The 19515-nt window shown below is 42.5% G+C and overlaps 1 protein-coding gene across 5 annotated transcripts in view; it reads left to right on the top strand.

Annotated features, from left to right (window-relative positions):
• Map2k5 (mitogen-activated protein kinase kinase 5) overlaps positions 1 to 19515 on the top strand; it is a 213233-nt gene that overhangs the window by 47341 nt on the left and 146377 nt on the right. For 4 of the 5 annotated variants that reach the window (XM_076925728.1, XM_076925727.1, XM_076925726.1 and 1 more), the window contains one exon: positions 6866 to 6930. The exons of the other annotated variant lie outside the window; for it this stretch is intronic. In XM_076925728.1, the coding sequence (XP_076781843.1) occupies positions 6866 to 6930 (65 nt within the window). The remainder of the gene's footprint in view (positions 1 to 6865; positions 6931 to 19515) is intronic. 5 annotated transcript variants of the gene reach the window in all.

Raw genomic sequence — 19515 nt, 5'->3', positions numbered from 1 at the left:
GACTGAGCTAGGGATCAAACCCAGCTCCCACATTCTGAGCTGGTGCTATACCCTTAGCCTCCAAATATTAGATAGCATTCACCTGCAGCTTTGCCTGGAAGCAGCCAAAGGTTTGCTTAGACCAAGGTCTGCCCCCGTCTCCCCTGCACTTGGCATGTGTGCAGCAGGGTGAACGGAAGCTGAAATACTGAGCCCAGGCCAAGGATAGATCTGTTTAGCCTGCTCGCATTCTGGTTACTAATTACAATTTATATACAAGTCACTCGTGTTTTTCAGCTGTAAAATACATTTCAAAATACACATAAATTAAGAAGTTTTAACTACATTATTCACCCTAGGCAGGGGAGAATAAGTAGTGTCATACAGCCCTCTTTCCTAAATAAAAGGCACTTCATGTTCACTTGTGTGCCGCACATGCGTGCACATACACACAGGCACAGACATGCACACACACGCACACACGCACACATACACACACGCACACACATGCAACATATCAGCATTCTGAAATGCCCCTCTTGTTTTGATGGAAAATAGAGCCCCACAAATATCAGAGTAGTGTCAGTTATGAGGGTCTCAGCAGTGGAGATTGGCACAGCAATGGTTTTTGACACTTAAATATTGTTTATTGCTTTCTCTTGGGAATGTGCTAACCCTACAGTAAACAATGTGGCAGGTTTTTTCTTTTTCTTTTTAAGGGTAAGCTTATCTTATATTTACTTTTGCTAAAAAATAAATCAGTAAAACAATAAATAAATAAAAATGAGACAAGGGTGTCACTCCTCCTTAAGCTTTCAGAATGCCTGCTTGTCCTGGGCCCTCCCTTGGTGCTGCGCAGTAACTAACCGAGGGTGAGATTGCATTGCAGTGAAGTAACACGGGTGTCGTGGGCATCGGTAAATCTCAGGGCTGAACACTGACACCATCTGCTACAGAAGGTGTAAGTCACATTTAACGATACTTGAACACTTGAGTGCAGTTTTATTTTAGTGGTTTAAGCTCTCAAACATTAATAACGACTTGCCTTCCCACTAGCCTCCACTTAGATTTCATAAGGAATTCATATTAATCATTAACAGAAAGGGACATGATTCTTCAAGATAATCAAATATTGACAGGTTAGAAATAGCTTTCTGCCTGGGTTCATTGATATAGGTTATGTGATATAAATATTTATTTCTTTTCTGTCACTCAGAGTAAATGCCACCAATTGATTCAGCATTGATAGAGTGTCAACAGTTCATAAGAAACATTTGACTGGCTTGTGTTTTCCGATTAGTCTCCGCTCTATAAAGTGGGATTTACTAAATCTCCCCAATTGTCTGCTCATAGAGTGTGACGCCTTCTGAAACCATTATTGCTTCGATTTGTGAAGCTAAAGTCCTGTGCTAGGACTCAGTCCTGTCAGGCCTTTACATAGAAAGTAGGATTAATTGAACATTTTTATTTTAATGATTTATAAGCGATGCAAGCTTACTCTCTTTAACACAGGCAGACAATAAACAAAGAACATATTCTTTGCTAGTCCATAATTAAATTCCATTTTCCTGTCCCCATTGATTTCATTAATACGTTAAATCAAGAACCACTTAAAAGTTTACCTTTAGTCTCTGGTACAGAGCTGTTCTTTTTTGGTTAACACTTTATGGTGGGAGAGTCCAGTTCTCCAGCTTAATAAATAAATCAGAAAGTATTTGGGCTTTCTTACTGAGGCCTGTGACTCAGACTCGCTGCAGATTTGGAGTGTATGTCTTCCCCACGCAGAGCTCCGTGTGGCGTTGTCTGTCTGATGTTGGCCCTGGAAAGAGCCCAGAGGGTCAGTTCAGAGGATTTTATAAAATAGCCAGTTGTTACTCCACAGACCTGTGACTTTTACCTCATGGTTTCTAAATAGTTTTCTCTTCCTTCTGTTTTTGGTTTTGTAGAATGACTATAGTTCCTGCTCCTGGTAAGCCCAGGTTAACACTCCGAGAAGTCATACATACTGGACAGTCTCTTTCCTACCATACCTTTGTTGCTTCTAGAACTTCAGATGCCTTTAGAAAACTCCCTAACCTGGGGAGGGTACGAATTTGCTGTAGAAACTATCTTTAAAAACCCAGTCAGCGCAAGCATGTTTGCACTTAGCTCCCTTGTAAAGACGGAGGCAGAAATGAAGCTGTGTGTGAGTCAGAACCGCAGTCTCTCCTCCTGCCCAGACACAGCCGGACCTCAGTGCCAGCTGCTGGCCTGGCTGCTTTCTCGCACTTGCTTCTCTTTTAAGCAGAATGGAGGAAGCAGCAATCATTTGCTTTCCTGTCTGTGGATGTGTAGCGGTTGTGACTCCTGGGCTTTTTCTTCCTCTTCCCTCCTATCTGTTATTTTGCTGCTGCTTTGCATTTTACAGTTAAAACAAGGAAAATCAATTATAATTAAAAACTAGCATCTTTATTGAGTTGAAAACAAATCTTACAACTGTACAGTTTGAAAACCATGTGAGGTGTGTGTAAAGAGTAGGGCATGCATGTACATGCATGACATTATACACACCCGTGTAGATCAAACCGTGTGAGGTGTGTGTAAAGAGTAGGGCATGCATGTACATGCATGGCATTATGCACACGTATAGGTCAAACCGTGTGAGGTGTATGTAAAGAGTAGGGCATGCATGTACATGCATGGCATTATGCACACGTGTAGGTCAAACCATGTGAGGTGTGTGTAAAGAGTAGGGCATGCATGTACATGCATGGCATTATACACACCCGTGTAGATCAAACCGTGTGAGGTGTGTGTAAAGAGTAGGGAATGCATGTACATGCATGGCATTATGCACACGTGTAGGTCAAACCGTGTGAGGTGTGTGTAAAGAGTAGGGCATGCATGTACATGCATGGCATTATGCACACGTGTAGGTCAAACCGTGTGAGGTGTGTGTAAAGAGTAGGGCATGCATGTACATGCATGGCATTATGCACACGTGTAGGTCAAACCGTGTGAGGTGTGTGTAAAGAGTAGGGCATGCATGTACATGCATGGCATTATGCACACGTGTAGGTCAAACCATGTGAGGTGTGTGTAAAGAGTAGGGCATGCATGTACATGCATGGCATTATGCACACGTCTAGGTCAAACCATGTGAGGTGTGTGTAAAGAGTAGGGCATGCATGTACATGCATGGCATTATGCACACATGTAGGTCAGAGACTGACCAATGTCCTCCTCTATTGCTGACCACTTTATTTTTGAGACAGGGGTTCTCTATTTTGGTTAGCTTGCTGGCTAGCAAACTGCAGATCACCTGTCTCTCCCCCTCCCCCCGCCCAGGGGTTACAGGTGTAATGCCTCCGGGCCCCGTTTTATGTGGGTGCTGAAGATATGACCTCAGGTCCACATGTTTAGAAAGCAATCATCTTGCCAAACAGCCATTAGTACTTGAGCTACACATTTTGTTTTTTACATTTCCTTTCTTAGAAATAAATGCTTTGAAAATTGCCTTTCAGTCAGTGGTTTCCGTCCGTGCACAGTGACTGTCAGCAGTCAGAGTGTCCCCACATTGGACCAGAGACAACTCGCTGATGTTGAACTAGGGTACTGATTGACAAGTTATAAAGTAGCCTGGGTTAAATGGTCCTAACATGCTATAGAACTGTGCTTTTATGATATTTGGTCCTAACTACCCGAGGCACATGAATCCCTCTGTAGGTTTAGGAATCCTACCTCTATTTCTCAGTAAGCACAATTCCTATGCTTCATTTTGAAAAATTCACTTAATGTGCTTATCTAATTATAAATGGCAAAATGCTAGTAGCTGTTTTTTTTATAATTTTATATCATGTATGAAATCGTCAAGATTCTTTTCTTTAATTCAGTTCATGTAGTTTAATTCTGCTTCAATAGCTGTTGTTTTTTACATGATATGATAGCTGTGTACCTGCAGTCCCAGACTCAGGACTGAGGCTGGGGAGTGGAGGTGGGAGGGGGGAGAAGCAACAGCTGAAACAAAACTAAACAAAAAATCAAAAGACAAACCACTGGACCTTTCATGACACTGTTTCCTAAAACAAGCAAATGAAGCTTGTAAAATATTATATGCTATAATAGAACACTCATAAGCAAACAGAAAAGTGTCTGACAGAGATATGTATATATGTATTATTTATTTATTGAGACAGAGTCTTACTATACAGCCTTGGATAACCTCTATGTCACTATGTAGACCAGGCTTGCCTCACAATCACAGTGATCCTCCTGCCTTTTTCTCCCTACTCCTGGTACTAAAGGAGTGTCTCTCCATGCCTGGCAGGTTTACTTATCTTTATTTGTGTGTATTCCTGCTTGTCTGTATGTGCACCACTTGCAGTACCCACACAGGCCAGAAGAGAGCATCAGATTCTTCTGGACCTGGAGGAGCAGGTGATCATGGGCCTCTCAGTGTGGGTTTTGGGAATAGAATCCATGTCCTCTGTAACCACTGAGCCGTCTCTCCAGCCATTGGTATTTCATATTTAATATTACAAAAAGAAAAGAAATACCATCAATTCATTTGCTGGGCAAAAACTTGCATACCTTGAAACAGCATAGATCATTTCATATGGATGTAGTCTTGTAAAGGAACACCCTTTGAGCCTACAATTCAGAAGCACTTTATGTTTATGGTCTTGCATAATCACCCTCATTATCTGGGGGATCCCTTAATTTTATCTTAATTTTCAGCACTTACTCATATACATATGCAACATCAGGCTTTGCCTCCCCTCAATCTCCCACCCATCTCCCACTTGAGGCTCTAAGCCCCTCCCCTAGAATATTACTCCTGGTGAGGCTGACATGTGGGATACTGTCCACTCCTCTTTTGTGAGCTCTGTTGTGATTGTAGGTGTAAATGGTCAGAGACACCCACACCTTGCCCTTTGCCTGTGGAAGGGCTTGATCACAACTGTTAGTCCTCACAGAGCCCAGAGCCTCTCTCTGTGTTATATATGCCTACTTCCCAACTGCCCTTTCATCTCAGTGCTGCAAATTCAGAATTTGTGGACTTGACCAAGTGAAATTCCTCTCTCCTAGAAATTTACTTCGAGCCACAGTGAAAATGCATCTTGTTAGGCAAGTTAATGGTGCAAATTAGTTTGTTAGAGGCATGTTTAGATTACCTGGAGGAATGCTCTCAGGGAATGGCGTGGTAGCGGGCTGTACACTGCTGTCTATGAACCCTTCATCAATCAAAGCGAAGCAGTGGCAGTCCTGCTGGCGAGCATTTCAGCTCACCTCCTGGGCTGCTGTTCCTAATGTTGTTGGAAAAGGTGCCATTTAAGTCCAGAGTAATGTGGCTTTTTTTCCTTCGTGCCACATCTTTTCTACAGGGTAAAATATCATTTTATTATATTAGTAGTTTAAAGGTCATGGAGAACAGAATTTTCCTCAAATAGTGAAGCAGTTGGCAATTTTTCTGACTTGTCTGCCAGTATTTTTCCACTGACCTTAAATATTGCAATTAGCTGATTGTAAATTGCATCAATCAGGTTGTACAACAATTAAATCTGGTGCTGAATTGACCCTTACACAGGAGTCTGTCGATATTCTTTTAGGAACTGGCAAAATGGCTTGGCAAGGACGCTGTCGCTTTTGCTTGCACCACACACTTAATTATCACAGTCCTCTGAAGCTTCAACTGCAGAAATGTATAGAGGAAAACGGTTTCCCCTGATAAATGTAGCCCTTGCTTTATTCAGTTGGTGGGAGTTTAAAACAGAGCAGATATTTAAAGCTTTACTATAATGATGGTCCAAAAGCAAACTATTATTTTCCAAGTGATACTGAATTAAGAACTCCATCCATTTTCTGCCCAATGCAAGGCAGTGCAATTCCCTGGAAATTGATTTTTTTTCAGGGCTTACTTTCCTCGGGCCTTAGCTATATGGAAAACAATACCTTTATTAAATCTACTTGGTGAATAAAGTTGGCAGTTAATTTTTATGCAACTATACCAATGCCTAAAGAACTACTGAATATATCAAATGGGGTCTGATAAGCCTTAAAACCCTTTTGATAAATGATTATGTAGGGGGTCCCTTGAAGACTCGAAAACATTACTTTGTGGGTGCTAACACAACTTACCTGCCTCACAATTATAAGTAAGAGTAGTGCTCCTGGTATAAGTTTTGTAGAATTAGAAACCATGGTGTCTTGTACATTAAGTTACAGGACTGGCAGTAGTTGATATTACACACATGCTCCATGTGTTCTCTGTAGGCCTGTGATTTGCCACTTACCAATCATCATAATATGATTTCTCCTCAGCTTCTGCTATGTACTAATTTATCGTCTGCAAAGGAAAGCTCTTTCTACTCTAGAAAAATAATAAACATTATTTAGTTAGTTTGCTCAATGCTAATTATATAGTCATCAGAGGAGTTTTTGGGGCTGGCTTATTTACACTGCATGCATAGATTACTCTGTGTGTGTGTGTGTGTGTGTGTGTGTGTGTGTGTGTGTGTGCATGTGTGCATGCCCTGAGCTTGGCTTTGGTCCTGTGTGTGTGTTGACGCTTGGCATTAGTTAGTTCTGTGCCATGCTGGAGACTGTTCTCCTATCAGTATCTCTGACCTGACCCTTCTGAGCTATGTTATATCATTCCATTTTGACACCTTTTATCAAACTTTAATGAAATGACCCAGGCAAACAAATTGTCATTAAACTTTCCATCACTTTGTCCCTTGGTATCGTCTTTTATAAATTGGACAGCAAATGTTGTATTGATCCTTTCGTTCTTGGAGCTGAACTCGGAATGACCCGGCCTGCGTGTTGTTTATGGCCCAGAGTTGCTTTCCTTGACATTCCGTCCGCGGCATGACACCCTTTTTGTTTTTCTTTCTTTCCTGTGGAGATGAATGAACAAGACATACGGTATCGGGACACCCTTGGTCATGGCAACGGAGGCACAGTTTACAAGTGAGTAGTCATCCTGTCTAAACTTTGTGTTTACTTCACCAAGTGCTGGGAACCAGGCCCCTCATGGCAAAGGTTTACACAGCATCACTACCTAGATTTTATTTCCACATTTGACACCAGAATTCTGCAAGACAGCTTCTATTTTCTCGGGAATTGCCTGCAAATGCATTTATATTGCCTTTTAAATATCTCTGAGTCTGCATCTCTCCTGGGTGGGTGGTTACTAGTCCACCGTTAGCAGGTGTGCCTTGTTACTGGCTGGAAGTTTAGCATGTGTTTCCCTTTGCTCTTTAACACCAGTACTGATTATTATTTTTTCACAACTTGTTCTCACCTTGTGCTGGTCCCTCGCCTGTTTACAGTCATGCCCAGTGGATGCCAAACTTTATAAATGCCATTGCTGTGTCCTGTGTTGACACTGTTATTAAAAGGCTTCTTCCTGTTGTGCTTCCTTCCCTCTCCTCCCCCCACTACCCGAGAGAATCCCTACACACACTGATGAATATGTTAAGTTAGAAAACTCTCCCAAATTCCAGTTGCAGCGATCTTACCCTAAAGGACTGTTCATTTTCATATTAAAAAACGCTAAGCATAAAAAACAGCTCTCTCGACAGGGAAGTCCCTCTCACGGCAGTGCAAAGTTTAAACTACATAATGTAATATGTGGCACTTAATAGTCTGCAGTGGTGTATGAAAAATATTCCACTAGGAATTAACAAATCCATGCTCTGTAAGAAAGCCCTCAGGGTAACAGCTTCCCTCCACACACACCAGCCCCACACGGCATTGGACTGTGCTCTGACCGTAGCTACTGTAATATTAAAAATAATTGGGGTTATAAAAGAATTAATTTGTATTCTGATTGGGTCCTCGTGAGCCCAGCACATCCTTGTGTACTGATGCTGCCTTGGCATGGACCTGGACGTGGAATGACGTCCTTCAAGTCATCTGATCTAGTCATTCCTCAGGCTCAGTCCCCTGGTGCTGCCAGGCGTGAGTCCTCCCCCAAAGCTGGGCTCCGCATCATGTGTGCACCTTCTATCCCAGCACTTAGGAGCAGGGGCACGTGGGTTTTTGTGAGTTCCAGTCCAGCCTGGTCTCGCCAACAAGTCCCTGGAAAGCCAGAGGCTCAGTGAAGCCCTGTCTTACCATCAACAAAAAGAAAGCAAACAAACCAACAGAAACCTCCGTAGTTATCCAGGTCCTCAGGATGCTGGGGCCAGAGGATTGTCAGGAGTCTGAGGTCAGCACGAGCCTAATGATGTGTTAATGGCCAGCATATGCAACAGTGTGTGGCCGTGACTCAGAAAAAGAATAAAAACAAAAAACAAAAACAAAAAGAGAGAATGTATGCTCAGCTTTTAGGTTATTTTTCATATAGATAGTTTAATAAAATGAATTGTTGGTCAAAATTAAGTCCTGCCGCAATTAGAATCAGAGACAAATTTGCTTTGGGTCTGGAATTGAACCCAGGGCTGAGGGTTCCTGGGAGCTGTACCTTCTGTATAGATATTAAAAATTTATTCATCTATATAATTGTAATACGAAAATAAAAAAGAAGGGACTATACAGGGAAGTGTAAATAACCAGCCCAGTTCTCCAAAGGATGGCTACAACATGAAACTATGCTACTATTGTTTCAAAAATATTTTTTTAATCATGATGAAATATAAAACATATTATCATAGCTGTTATATATATATTAAGACAGGGTTTCACTGTGTAGCCTTGGCTGGCCTGGAACTTGTTACTCAGACCAGGATGGCCTGGAACTCACAGAGACCCACCTGCCTCAGACTTCTGAGTGCTGGGATTAAGAGCATGCACCACCATGCCTGGCTTTGTACGCATTTTAATGTGTGATGTAGTGACTTTTAGTGCATTCCCATTCAGGAGGTGCCGCAGCCCCTCTGCCATCTGTGGAACTCGCCTACTCAGTACCCATCTACCCTCCTGCACTTGTCTACAAAGCTGGGCTAGATAGAAACCCTCTTACTGGGACAGGCGTGTCCAAGGGACGTTTCTAAATGTCTGTACCACAGACCCTTTTAGCTGCACACCATTGTCAGCTTCTCCTAAGGTTCCTTTAGCTGCCATCATCCACACTCACTGAGACTGTCACTGGAACTGTCACTGGAATGTCACTGTTTCTATCACTGTGACTGTCACTAACATGGTCACTGACACTGTCACTGTTACTGTTTGGACAGCATTTGCTTCTAGAAGGTGAGGGGCAGTGTCCTGAGGACGGACTACTTTAGTTAGTAGATTTCTCATAAGAATCTCCAGAGATCCTATTGTCTACACAGTTCTGTTACTTGTGTATTTTGGTTTGAAACTGGATCTTACCGCATTGCCCATGGTCCTAAATCCCTGGTCCAAGCAATCCTTTTGTCTTAGCTTCCTGAATACAGATGTGTATCCCTGCAGTTGGTCCGTATCTAGTTCTTAAAGAGAGTGTGAAGATACCTGAGAACCACTGTGGTCCATGATTGCACCTCACTGCTGGGCTTTAGTGTGCAATGTCCTGGTAACCCTGGCTTTCAGTTCTCCACAGAGCAGAGCTACAGTCAGCAAGAGCTCAGAGTCCACTTTACTGAAGTCTTTAAGGAGCATTATTCAATGTGCTGTGATTGGGTTTCTCTTACACCAAGTTTACTTTAATAGTGTTTACTATAAAAATTGTAAGGTTTTTTTTTTTTTTTCCAGAAAAAAAAATGATTACGTTAGGGGCTATGCTACATAAACTAGATGAAGAAAATATTGGAAAATCCACTCATTGGTAACAAAACTGCCTAATGGCTCTATTTAATTTTTTTCCTTTAGAAGTATAATAAAGCTACTAAGTGTGTATCAGAAGTCCAATATTTGAGTCTTTTCGCTTCGCTTGCTGGGACATTGTAAATTTCAAGTGATATGGTGCCTCATGTAGCTGCAGTGTATCTCAGTTAATAGTTGGCATACTTTCATCTGTTCAGTCTAGATGCTTTGCTCAGCTGGCAGTATGTATGGCGGCCATAGACATCTGGACCCGGTGGTAGTGTGGACTGTGTGCCCTGTCCTGTTGTGGGCCATTCTCTGTGGTTTCCTAAGCAGGTGGTTTTAGTTGGTATTTTCTGTATTAATAATTTGAATCATATTGAGATTTGAAGTATAGCCTAAGTGTAGCAAGAAGCCAGGTTTGGGAAGAAGGCAAGTTTCTCTGAGAAACATATATTTTTTACAGGAAAGATAGATTACATTTTCTGACTCACATTGTACTTCAAAAATTCTATGGCTATAGCAGGCAGTCTATGTTGTAGTTAAGTATGCCCCACGTAAATTGACAATTTGTATATAGTTTCCTACCTCAGCCTTTCCATCTGTAGAGTGGGGATAATAATAGTACCTATCTTTTCAGATTGCTGCACATTTAAATGAGATGATCTACAGAATGCCGAGCTCTTGGCTGGCACCTTTTCATGGTGGCTGCTGGTAATGATAGAACTAACAGTGGACAGTGTTTAAACCCTCATTTTCTGCCCTTGTGTGGCCATGGAGAAACATCTATAAACACAATCTCAGAATCATATTTGGACTAAATTAGCATGGAGAGGTCTTCACTATGCTGCATGTTGTATTCTTTCTAAGTATTCCACAAATAAAACATTACTATATCATATTATCATGATATGCTTTCTAAAAGCTTCACAGATTTTTCTGTGTCACAATTTATTTTCAGGTTGTCACAGGGTGACTTCTATAGTGTGCACTTGCTGTGACACTGGAAAGCGAGAGGGCTCCTGTTTGTTTAGCCGTTCACTGGCCAAGCCAGAGCTCCAAGCAGTGGCTTCTTGACTTTCCTTTTCCCCCCTTTGGCTCTTTTCCCTCTGTTTCTCAAGGTCAGACAGTGTCTCTTGTGTTCCATTGTGTGTCCTAGCATCCCAGGAGCAGCATTATGAACTGAGTGGCAGGAATAAGAAGGAGGGCAGCGGGGGCTTTTCAATCCAGTTCTGTAATTACCCCTTCTATGTCTCTCCAGCTTCAGAGGTTGTATAATCGGTTTAGAACGTTCGCCTAGGAGGGGGGTTTCCAGACTAAGGATATCTATGTAATGATTAGTTCTCTTGTAGGTGTTAAGACTGATGACTTAGCATCTCCTGACCTAGCCAACTAGTCCCTGTCCCCTTCTCTTGGATAGTGTGTGGTGCTGAAACCTGAGTGGTTAGCAGGTACAGTGGCTCTGGACACACCTCTGCTTCCAGGGCCCCTCAGGGCTTGCTTTGGCTGGAGCTGCTGGAGCTCAGGCTTCAGAAGTGCAGGGTGCTGGAGTCTTGGGGTCACACTGGGCTGCCTGTCAGCTAACAGTGGCTCAAGTCACCAGAGGGTCATCATTTCCAGTTTTTTGCTTGTCTGTTCTAATGCAAATTCTTTAAGCTAAATCTTAGATTGATCATGAGCTCCATTCTCTAGGTATTAGAAATCAGTAGTGAATTTTCTGTATCCAGTTTCTGTGGTACAGTGAAGAATCCAGTCTGCATATGGGTAAAATTTTCAGTGATACAATAGTAGCATGTATTCCACCCGATGGTGTTTAAAGGATTGGATATTTATCAGTGTTTAAGATTTTTATCTAGAGAAAATAAGAAGAAGAGTAATTCTCCAAGGGTTGGTTTCAGTTGTTCCCTTTATTTTAAGCGATACTTATTAGGCACCGGGCTGGGAACAGTCCTTGGAGGGAGTAGCAAAGATCCTAGGAGGTTCTGAGTCTTCTTTTGCCTCTGTGATATGACTATAAAACCAACTAAAATAAATATGTGCTTAGAAGCTGGGATTCTAATAGATCATTATAGTAATGTGGTTTATGTATTGAAAAACAGAATCTCTGATGGGCAGTTGCATACAATACATGAAATACCTAAGTTACCTAATTAAATGCTGTTTAATAGGCAAAATATTTCAAAACCAGAGGATTCCTGAAAACAGAACAGAGCTGGCCTTGATGGTGAGAATGCAGTCGTGTGCTGAGGGCACTGTTGTGATGGCAGCAGGCTGCAGACACGGGTGCTCTGTGGTGATGCTCCAGGCATCTAGAGTAGAGCTTCTTTCTCAGACTGTGGGGCGCCACCCCTTTTGGAGGCCAAATGACTCTTTCACAGGATCACTATAATTTTAAATATCAGGTGTCCTGTGTATCAGACATTTACATTATGATTCCTAACAGTAGCAAAATTACAGTTAGGAAGTGGCCACAAAATAGTTTTGTGGTTGGGGGTCCACAACATAGGTTGTGTTCTAACCTGTGTTAGAAGGCCACAGCGTTAGGAAGGGTGAGGACCAGTGGTGTCGAGTGGAAGTTAGAGGTATCTCTTCCAGTGTCTGCACACTCTATTATGTCTGCGTAACAGTAGAATTGCCGGATGCATCCATTGTTGAGTGAGGCCCTGAAGTTCATCCCTGTCAAATTGACTATTGCTGGAATTATTTATTTAGACCCACATAACAGTCCAGAAGCTTTGACTTCTTCTCTCACCAGCCGACCTGCACATGTCAAACGAAAACAGTGACCCTGCTCCTTATATTCCCCCCCCCCCAACATATATCTTACATATTAAAAGTAGTTTTTAAATGGTCTTGTTATTGACCGGAGAGGCAGGGTGCTTGTTTGATTTATCTTGACCTTAAATTTCCAATGAAATAAAGAACGTTTTCTTTGCCACCAAGATCATATTTTAAACAAGTAACAAGACATCCTCCTAATGTAAAATTAAATACTTACATATGGCTGGGTTGCATTATGGTATCGCTTGGCAAGCAGGGATATTAATGTTTTCAGAAAATCAATGAGTATTTGTCAAATAAAATTAATTATGTATGTGTCCGCCTTCCCTGCCAGCCCTCACGGTCCTGGGTTTGTTTCCTGCAGTGGCCTGCACTGTGCTGCTGAGGTGCTGAGGAGTGGAGCCGCCCCGTGCCCAGGCTCACTGCGCACCGTTCCCACCGTGGCCTCCAGCCCTCCGTGTACATGTGCTCATATCCATTATGGCAATGATGGATTATTGGCATCTCACCAACATGACAGGCTGTCACAGGTCGCTGAGCAGAGACTTTCAGACTGTGTTTCCACTTGAATTAACTATTATTGAAATAGTTTATTGAGATTGAAGTATTGATCTTTTTCCCCCTCTAAATGTAGCTTAAGGGAAGGAAGAGGAGGCAGTGGTGTTTTTGAAAGACACTAAATTTCATTTTTAAAAATCTCATTTATTTAGCCTTTTCTCTCTCCTGTTTTATAGCCCTATAGTTTTATTGCTTGGAAGAGGGTATCTTGGCTTTATTTTTATGACAGTATAATTATACTTCAGAAATGCACTTGATTACTATGAGAAACAAAATTGTTCTACTATATTGGTTTGGCCAATATTGCTATACAAACAACTTTTCAGTCAATTGAGTCTGGTAAAAATCAATACATTATGGTAATATTTCAAGTAAGAATTTGCTGAATCTAAATGTTTTAACACATTCTCTTTCAGAGAAAAATAATTTTGAGATTGCAAGACTTTTTGTAATATTTTATGTTAATGAAATGCTTTGTTTATGGAGAAGTTTAAGTCCCCAGCGTCAGTGCTTATGCGCAGGTGCAGGGTTTGCATTAGCTTGCGCTGTTAGCAGATGTGGGGGGATGCTGCTCCTCCCTCTGAAGGCAGCTCCCTGGCTGCATCAGGTGACATCCGAGTGTGATGCCATCCTGCAGCTTACCCTCTTGGCACTCATGAGGATTTTTTTTTTTTTTCTGCTGTTGAGTTGACAGAGACATGAGTTCAAAGGACAAACGTGGGCAGGTAATGCGGGCCTCGCTAGACTTTCATTTGTTGATCTGCAAGTTCTGAGCATGCGTGCTGTCAAGTGCCCCATGTCCTAAGAGACACAAGTCCTGTCCACAGGTGATACAGGATCTCAGGCTAGACTGTGTGTCTGTATGTGTGGGCCACCAGCTCTGGGAGCATGAGGGACAGATCAGGAACAGCCTCATGGAGGATCTGCAACTTGGTGGAGTTGGCTTTTACCCAGGGTAGAGAAAGTAACAGGGATCTGTGGAAGTGAGTGTGGTTGCACCTGGGCAGCTCGCTGTGTTCTGGAGGCTAAGTGCTTGTCTCCTGTATCTCTCTGAGTCACATTCTCTCCCTGATGATCTGCCACTGTTTGGTCTTTCCTGCAAGATACTTGTGTCTGGGTCATTTTGGTAGCAGTCCTCACAGTGCCTGGCCTGGTGCCTTGTCTACTAATCACCAAGTGTTTTTAGAACCAACCTACAGAGGCAGGGCCTTCACACAGGGTAAATACAAGGTGTTGACCATGGTAGGATGGCTCTAGAACCACCTACTGCATGCAGCGAGACGTGGCCATTGCCCAGAACTGCTGGGGAAAGAACTGTCCCTCAGAGCTGAGTATAAACTGACTACATAGATCCCTTCTGACTCTGAGAGAGCTGATAAAGGGCTATATATTCATTTATTCAGTGAACTAGTAGTTACTAAGTGTTGTTATGTGCTAAGACCATTGCAAACACATGCAGTCGACTACCAGATAGAGCAGTCTAGGGTCCCAGCAAAGGGTCCTTGAAGAAGTAAATGCCAAAGTGAGATGAAACTTGACCTTGCAGTTGTTATGAAGCATGGAGAAGAGGTGCCAGAGGAAGATTTAACTGAGGAAATGGTATACGAGCTGAGGCCTGGCAGGTAGTCGTGAGAAAATTGAGAAGAATCTTCCAGAAAGAAGGAACCACTTAAACCAAAGCCCTCGATGATCACAGAGATATCACATTTAGGCCAGTGTGGTTGGAACAGAGTAATCTCTAAGAAAGTTGACAGATGGACAGGGACTGGTCACAGCAGGTCTTTAGACCTGGTGACGAGGCCATCGTGGCTTCCTGCTTTTTTACAAGCAAGGAAGAACAGGGAGGGGTGGAGTAGCATGCTCCTGGACCCACGTCTGGGCTGCTTCTCAAGAGCACGGCTCACAGCAGCACAGCCCTGGACCAATGCCTGGGGTGCTTCTCAGGCCAGTTTCACTGTATGTTATTTATTCTCTGAATTTAAAAAATTTTAATGTAAATGCTTTATTAATGTAAAATAGAAATTAATGTATGTCAATGGTGAACTCTGTCCAGTGGTTAATTTTAGAAGCTCTTTAGTAATTGCTAGCACAAATACTTCTTGGCCCATAGTTATGACAGCATGACTAGCTGCTGGCCTACCCTTTGGGTCTCTTTATTTATCCAAAGGCATAGAATTTAGTAATTGAATTCCTACATTAATTATTTGGTTGTACAAATGGAGGTGGCACATTTCTTGACTCCTAAGACATACTAAAATTTTAAGTCTATTTTGTAGTAGTTGACATGTTAGAAAATTATAGTCTCTTTGTTGGCATATCGCACAAGTAAGTATTTGTAAACCACAGCATCTAGGGCCTTTTACTTAAATTGCTTTTTTGGAAAATAATTCACTGGAAAGTCCAAAAGGCATTTCCTGTGTATAACTTTGGGCCACCTTTTCCCTTTGCTGTGTGTGGCTGTTTTAATGTAAGAGACCATGTTCCTGCTATGTTTCGCTTTTGTGGCTCTGTTATGCATCTTAACATGGGATTGGAGGAATCGTTACTAAACTAGGTGGGTAGCAGTAGGGCCTGGGTTATAAATATTAAGCTTAAAGTGATTTTGCTTGTTTGTTCTAGAATTAATTTTGCTTTTTTTGGTGCAACTTAGTATAATATCCTCCTGATCATAAAATGTCCATAGTTTTCTCTGCCAGAGTCTATTGCATGACCCCAGAGTATTTGGTGTTACACCCAGAGCAAAGCACATGCTTTTGTTTTGTGAATTCACATAATAAAATGAAAATAGTGTTCTGACAAAATTAGAACCTGCTTCTGGGCACAATCAATATAGCGTTTTAACCAGCTTTTGTATTTAGAAAATACAAACATGTCCACCCTCAAATATCCTGGTTTTGTTCTAGCTTATAGCCCCAGAAAAGATCAGACTGTTCAGTGAGAAAACGTAAAGGTTTGATTAAACCATAATTAAGTTTTTGAAACTGTTAGCTAAGAACTCTGAATAAGATATGTTTTTAGGTTGTTTCAACAACAAAAATTATAGGGAATGAAACTTAATAGTGTGATTGCAAATGATACGTGAAACACAACCTCAGAATGACTACCACAGCGTGCGCTGAGATAAGTTTGTATACACTACCTATTTCTTCTCTCTTTTAACTTTTTAAAAAAGATAATTCTTAGTGAATGTTTGCAGAACAAGGCATCTGAGGTAACTGACTGAAAGGGCCAACCAGAAGCATCTCTGCAACTTAAGAAGCACAAGCAAACCAGTTGAATTGAAGGTGCTACCTGCCTCTGTGCAGCCAGGGCCCCCCAGGGTTAGCTGGGCTTTATTGTACTTCCCCAGGATGTTGGACGTGGCTGAGCACAGTAGGGCTCCATCCTCATCTGACTGCAGACAAGCTGCAGCCCTGAGCATTCAGAGTAGCTTCCCTCCCAAACCCAGGCCTTACTATCATTTCCTAGTCTCTTCCAAGTGCCTTTCCCTTTAGGAGCCTCAGATAGGCAGAGTAAGCTGAAGGGTCTGTGCCAGCCTTTTCAGGGAGCAATGACTGGATTTAGTTATTGTCGGTTTTTGGGGTTTTTTTTTTTTTGTTTGTTTGTTTTTGTTTGTTTGTTTGTTTGTTTTTGTATAGGCTCATGTTTTATACAGATGGCCCATGCCCCCATGCCAGGTAGACACTGTCTCCCATCCTTCCTCCTTTCTGGAAAACTGAGCTCTTTGAAGGAGCAGATGGCCCCAGTGTCAGACCTGTTGATGCTGACCTCTGACCCCTAGTCATTTCCTATGGTTCCTTGCTGATTGTATCTCTAGTGGGTTTTCATTGTTGTGACTTGGTGAGTATTTAATCCTTCTCTGGAATGATGTTAATGTTTTGGACCTTGTGATCTTTATGAGGCAGTTTGTCCATCCCCATCACTGCCACCACCACATCACCCTCTCGTTTCCCTCCTTCCGCATATCTGGCTTTGAAAATGTGTGTGGCCAAGTTATGCTGTGCCGTCCTAAATGGATTAGAGACTATGACCTTCTTTTGATTAATCTCTGAGGACTCTAGAGAGCAAATGTCACCTAGTTCTTCAAGGAGAACATTCTTACACAATTTATATGTTGTTAGAAGTCACTAAATATACAGTAAAAATTATGCTATGTTCTTGCAAGACAGCAGCACAGAGCCAGTGCAAGGGTGTAGGAGATCCCTCATCCCTCCTGGCTGGTCTGAAGGTAGTATGGCTCTGGTGGTAGTTTGTGCTCCTTTTTATGTTAAAGAAACAAGTCTGTCTGGTTTATTTTGACCTGGTCATGATGTGTCCATTCCACCAAGTCTGTTATGCACAAAAGTGCACAAAATGAAGATAAAGTGCCTCTCTCCCGCCTGACAAAAGCCATTCCTTTGCAGGATGGTAGCTGCAGAGGAAGTAAATAAATGAATGGACAGCAATCACAGCCTAGTTGATGGAACTGTTCAATTAAAGCACAGGCATTTACATGGTGTAATTTCCCTAAATTGCCAATGAGCCCCTTTAGACACAACCAGTGTTCAAATTGATTTCAGCATTGATTTTGGCTGAAGCTGATAAATTTCTGCTTGTTAGTTAAAGTAATTTTGCAGAAGACTTTGTACTGCGGTATTGAAGTGTTCATTTAGCTGATGGTTAAAAGAGGAGTTATTTACAGAGGCCTGTACTGTTGTTCTGAGATGGGACAATTCCCCAATCATCTTTTACTTTTAATTTTTTAGGCTTCAGTATACCAATCAATAGGTGATTGAAACTGATTAAAACTTATCCAACCAGCTGCCTATGGCGGTTTAATTAGAAGCCGGTTGATTCTTAAATTAAACGTCTTGTTTTCATCACATCGCCATCTTCCAGAAGAGTGAGGGCTAACAGTGCTGAAAACCTAAAACTCGGGCTTCATTAAGACAGCTCATGAGTGTGAGTCTGCCCGGGAACAGCTCCTCGGGCAGTCCAACACAGACAATGGCTTTCAGAGAGCAGGAGGGATGGTTTGGTTTTAGGTAAGATGGGGCCCATAGTGTGGTGCAGACACCAATGGCCATCTGTTTGTGACATGTCGCTGCACAACAGTGGGTGCTGGGGCTCAGGTTTAATGCACAGTAGGCGTGAAGGGGCCATCAGAATAGTCAGTGAGTCTCTGGCTCTGACACCTCAGATGGAGTATTTGTCATTCAGTTTTGAGGTCTCAAGTAAAATAAGTGTCACTAGATAGTAAACAAGTATCTTCATATACGCCCATGTTGACTTCCACAATGGTGAGCAGGATTGCAGGAGAGATGTTAGCCATCCCCCACTTCCTTCACTTCCCCACACTCATTTTATCTAGTATACGACAGTTCTTGGGTTTGTAATGAAAGCAGGTGGATATTTCTGTCATAAGGGACATATTGCATCTGGCACTACAGGGAGGGGAATAAATGGCTCACTTTTCAGAGGTGCATTTACTCTTTGACCCACTAGGGTACTGTTTAGTGTTCTAGAAGAGGTAATTTAGTAAATTGCACCCCAGTGGCCTGAAAAAGTTAATGCAACCCTGAAAAGTGAGCCGTTCGATCGATTTCTCCTATTGCTTTTTAAAAATCAGCACCAACCATATCCAGGGTGCCTGGAAACCCACTGGAAAGGGCTCTGGAGGCAGCCAGTTCGCTCTCAGGTAGCGCTTGGCCCGGCTTCAGAGGGCCCAGATCCACTTCCTATTCTGGTGTTTATCAAACAAATTTGAAGCTACCATTAACCTCACCAGTCCTTGACCGCAGAATGACTGACGAAGACACGTCCCTGACAGGTTTTCGTTCAAAGCAAATAGCCTCTCTGTATACAAATATTTTCTAGCCAGACGTCTCCCTCCTGCTCCCCACTCCCAGCTCCTAGTGCCAGCAGAGCTGGCTGCTCTCAGCCTTGGTCAGAGAAGCTTAGTTTCCCAGTGGGCAGCAGACAATGGAGATGCATGACTGACCAGAGTCCTAAGAATGAGAGACCAACCGAGTGCTCAGCTCTGAATGGGACTCCTGTCTGTCAGAGCATGGGAGGAGCACCATGAAATGCTGGCTTCTGGGCATGATATGGCCATTGTGATCGTAACTCACAGGAGCTGTGGTCACCAGCACAGGATGAAGCCAGCCAAACCTCTGGCGTGAATGGGGTAGGGTAGGCGATCTCCAGGCACACGGAGGAGCTGCTGGCAGGAGTGTGTGGCTCGTTCTTTTTGGAGGATGTGTTCACCAGTAGGCTTCCCGTGCTGTAATGATTGGCACTACACCCAGGCACATATGGGCAGCAAACTTAACTGGACTTTGTGGGTTATTTAAAAAAAAAAAAAAGACATGAAGATTAAAGGTGAGAAACCGGAGTGCACGTGCTCACACTCATGTACATGTATGAAATGATCAGAACAAGGAAAACTTTAAAACGTCTTAACACGTGTTAGAAACCATGCACAACTGATGGTTTGGACTCTGTAAG

Source organism: Arvicanthis niloticus, chromosome 26 (assembly GCF_011762505.2).
Source record: "Arvicanthis niloticus isolate mArvNil1 chromosome 26, mArvNil1.pat.X, whole genome shotgun sequence".
NCBI lineage: Eukaryota > Metazoa > Chordata > Mammalia > Rodentia > Muridae > Arvicanthis > Arvicanthis niloticus.
The sequence above is the reverse complement of the archived record's forward strand: the minus strand, read 5'-3'. Positions and strand labels throughout refer to the sequence as shown.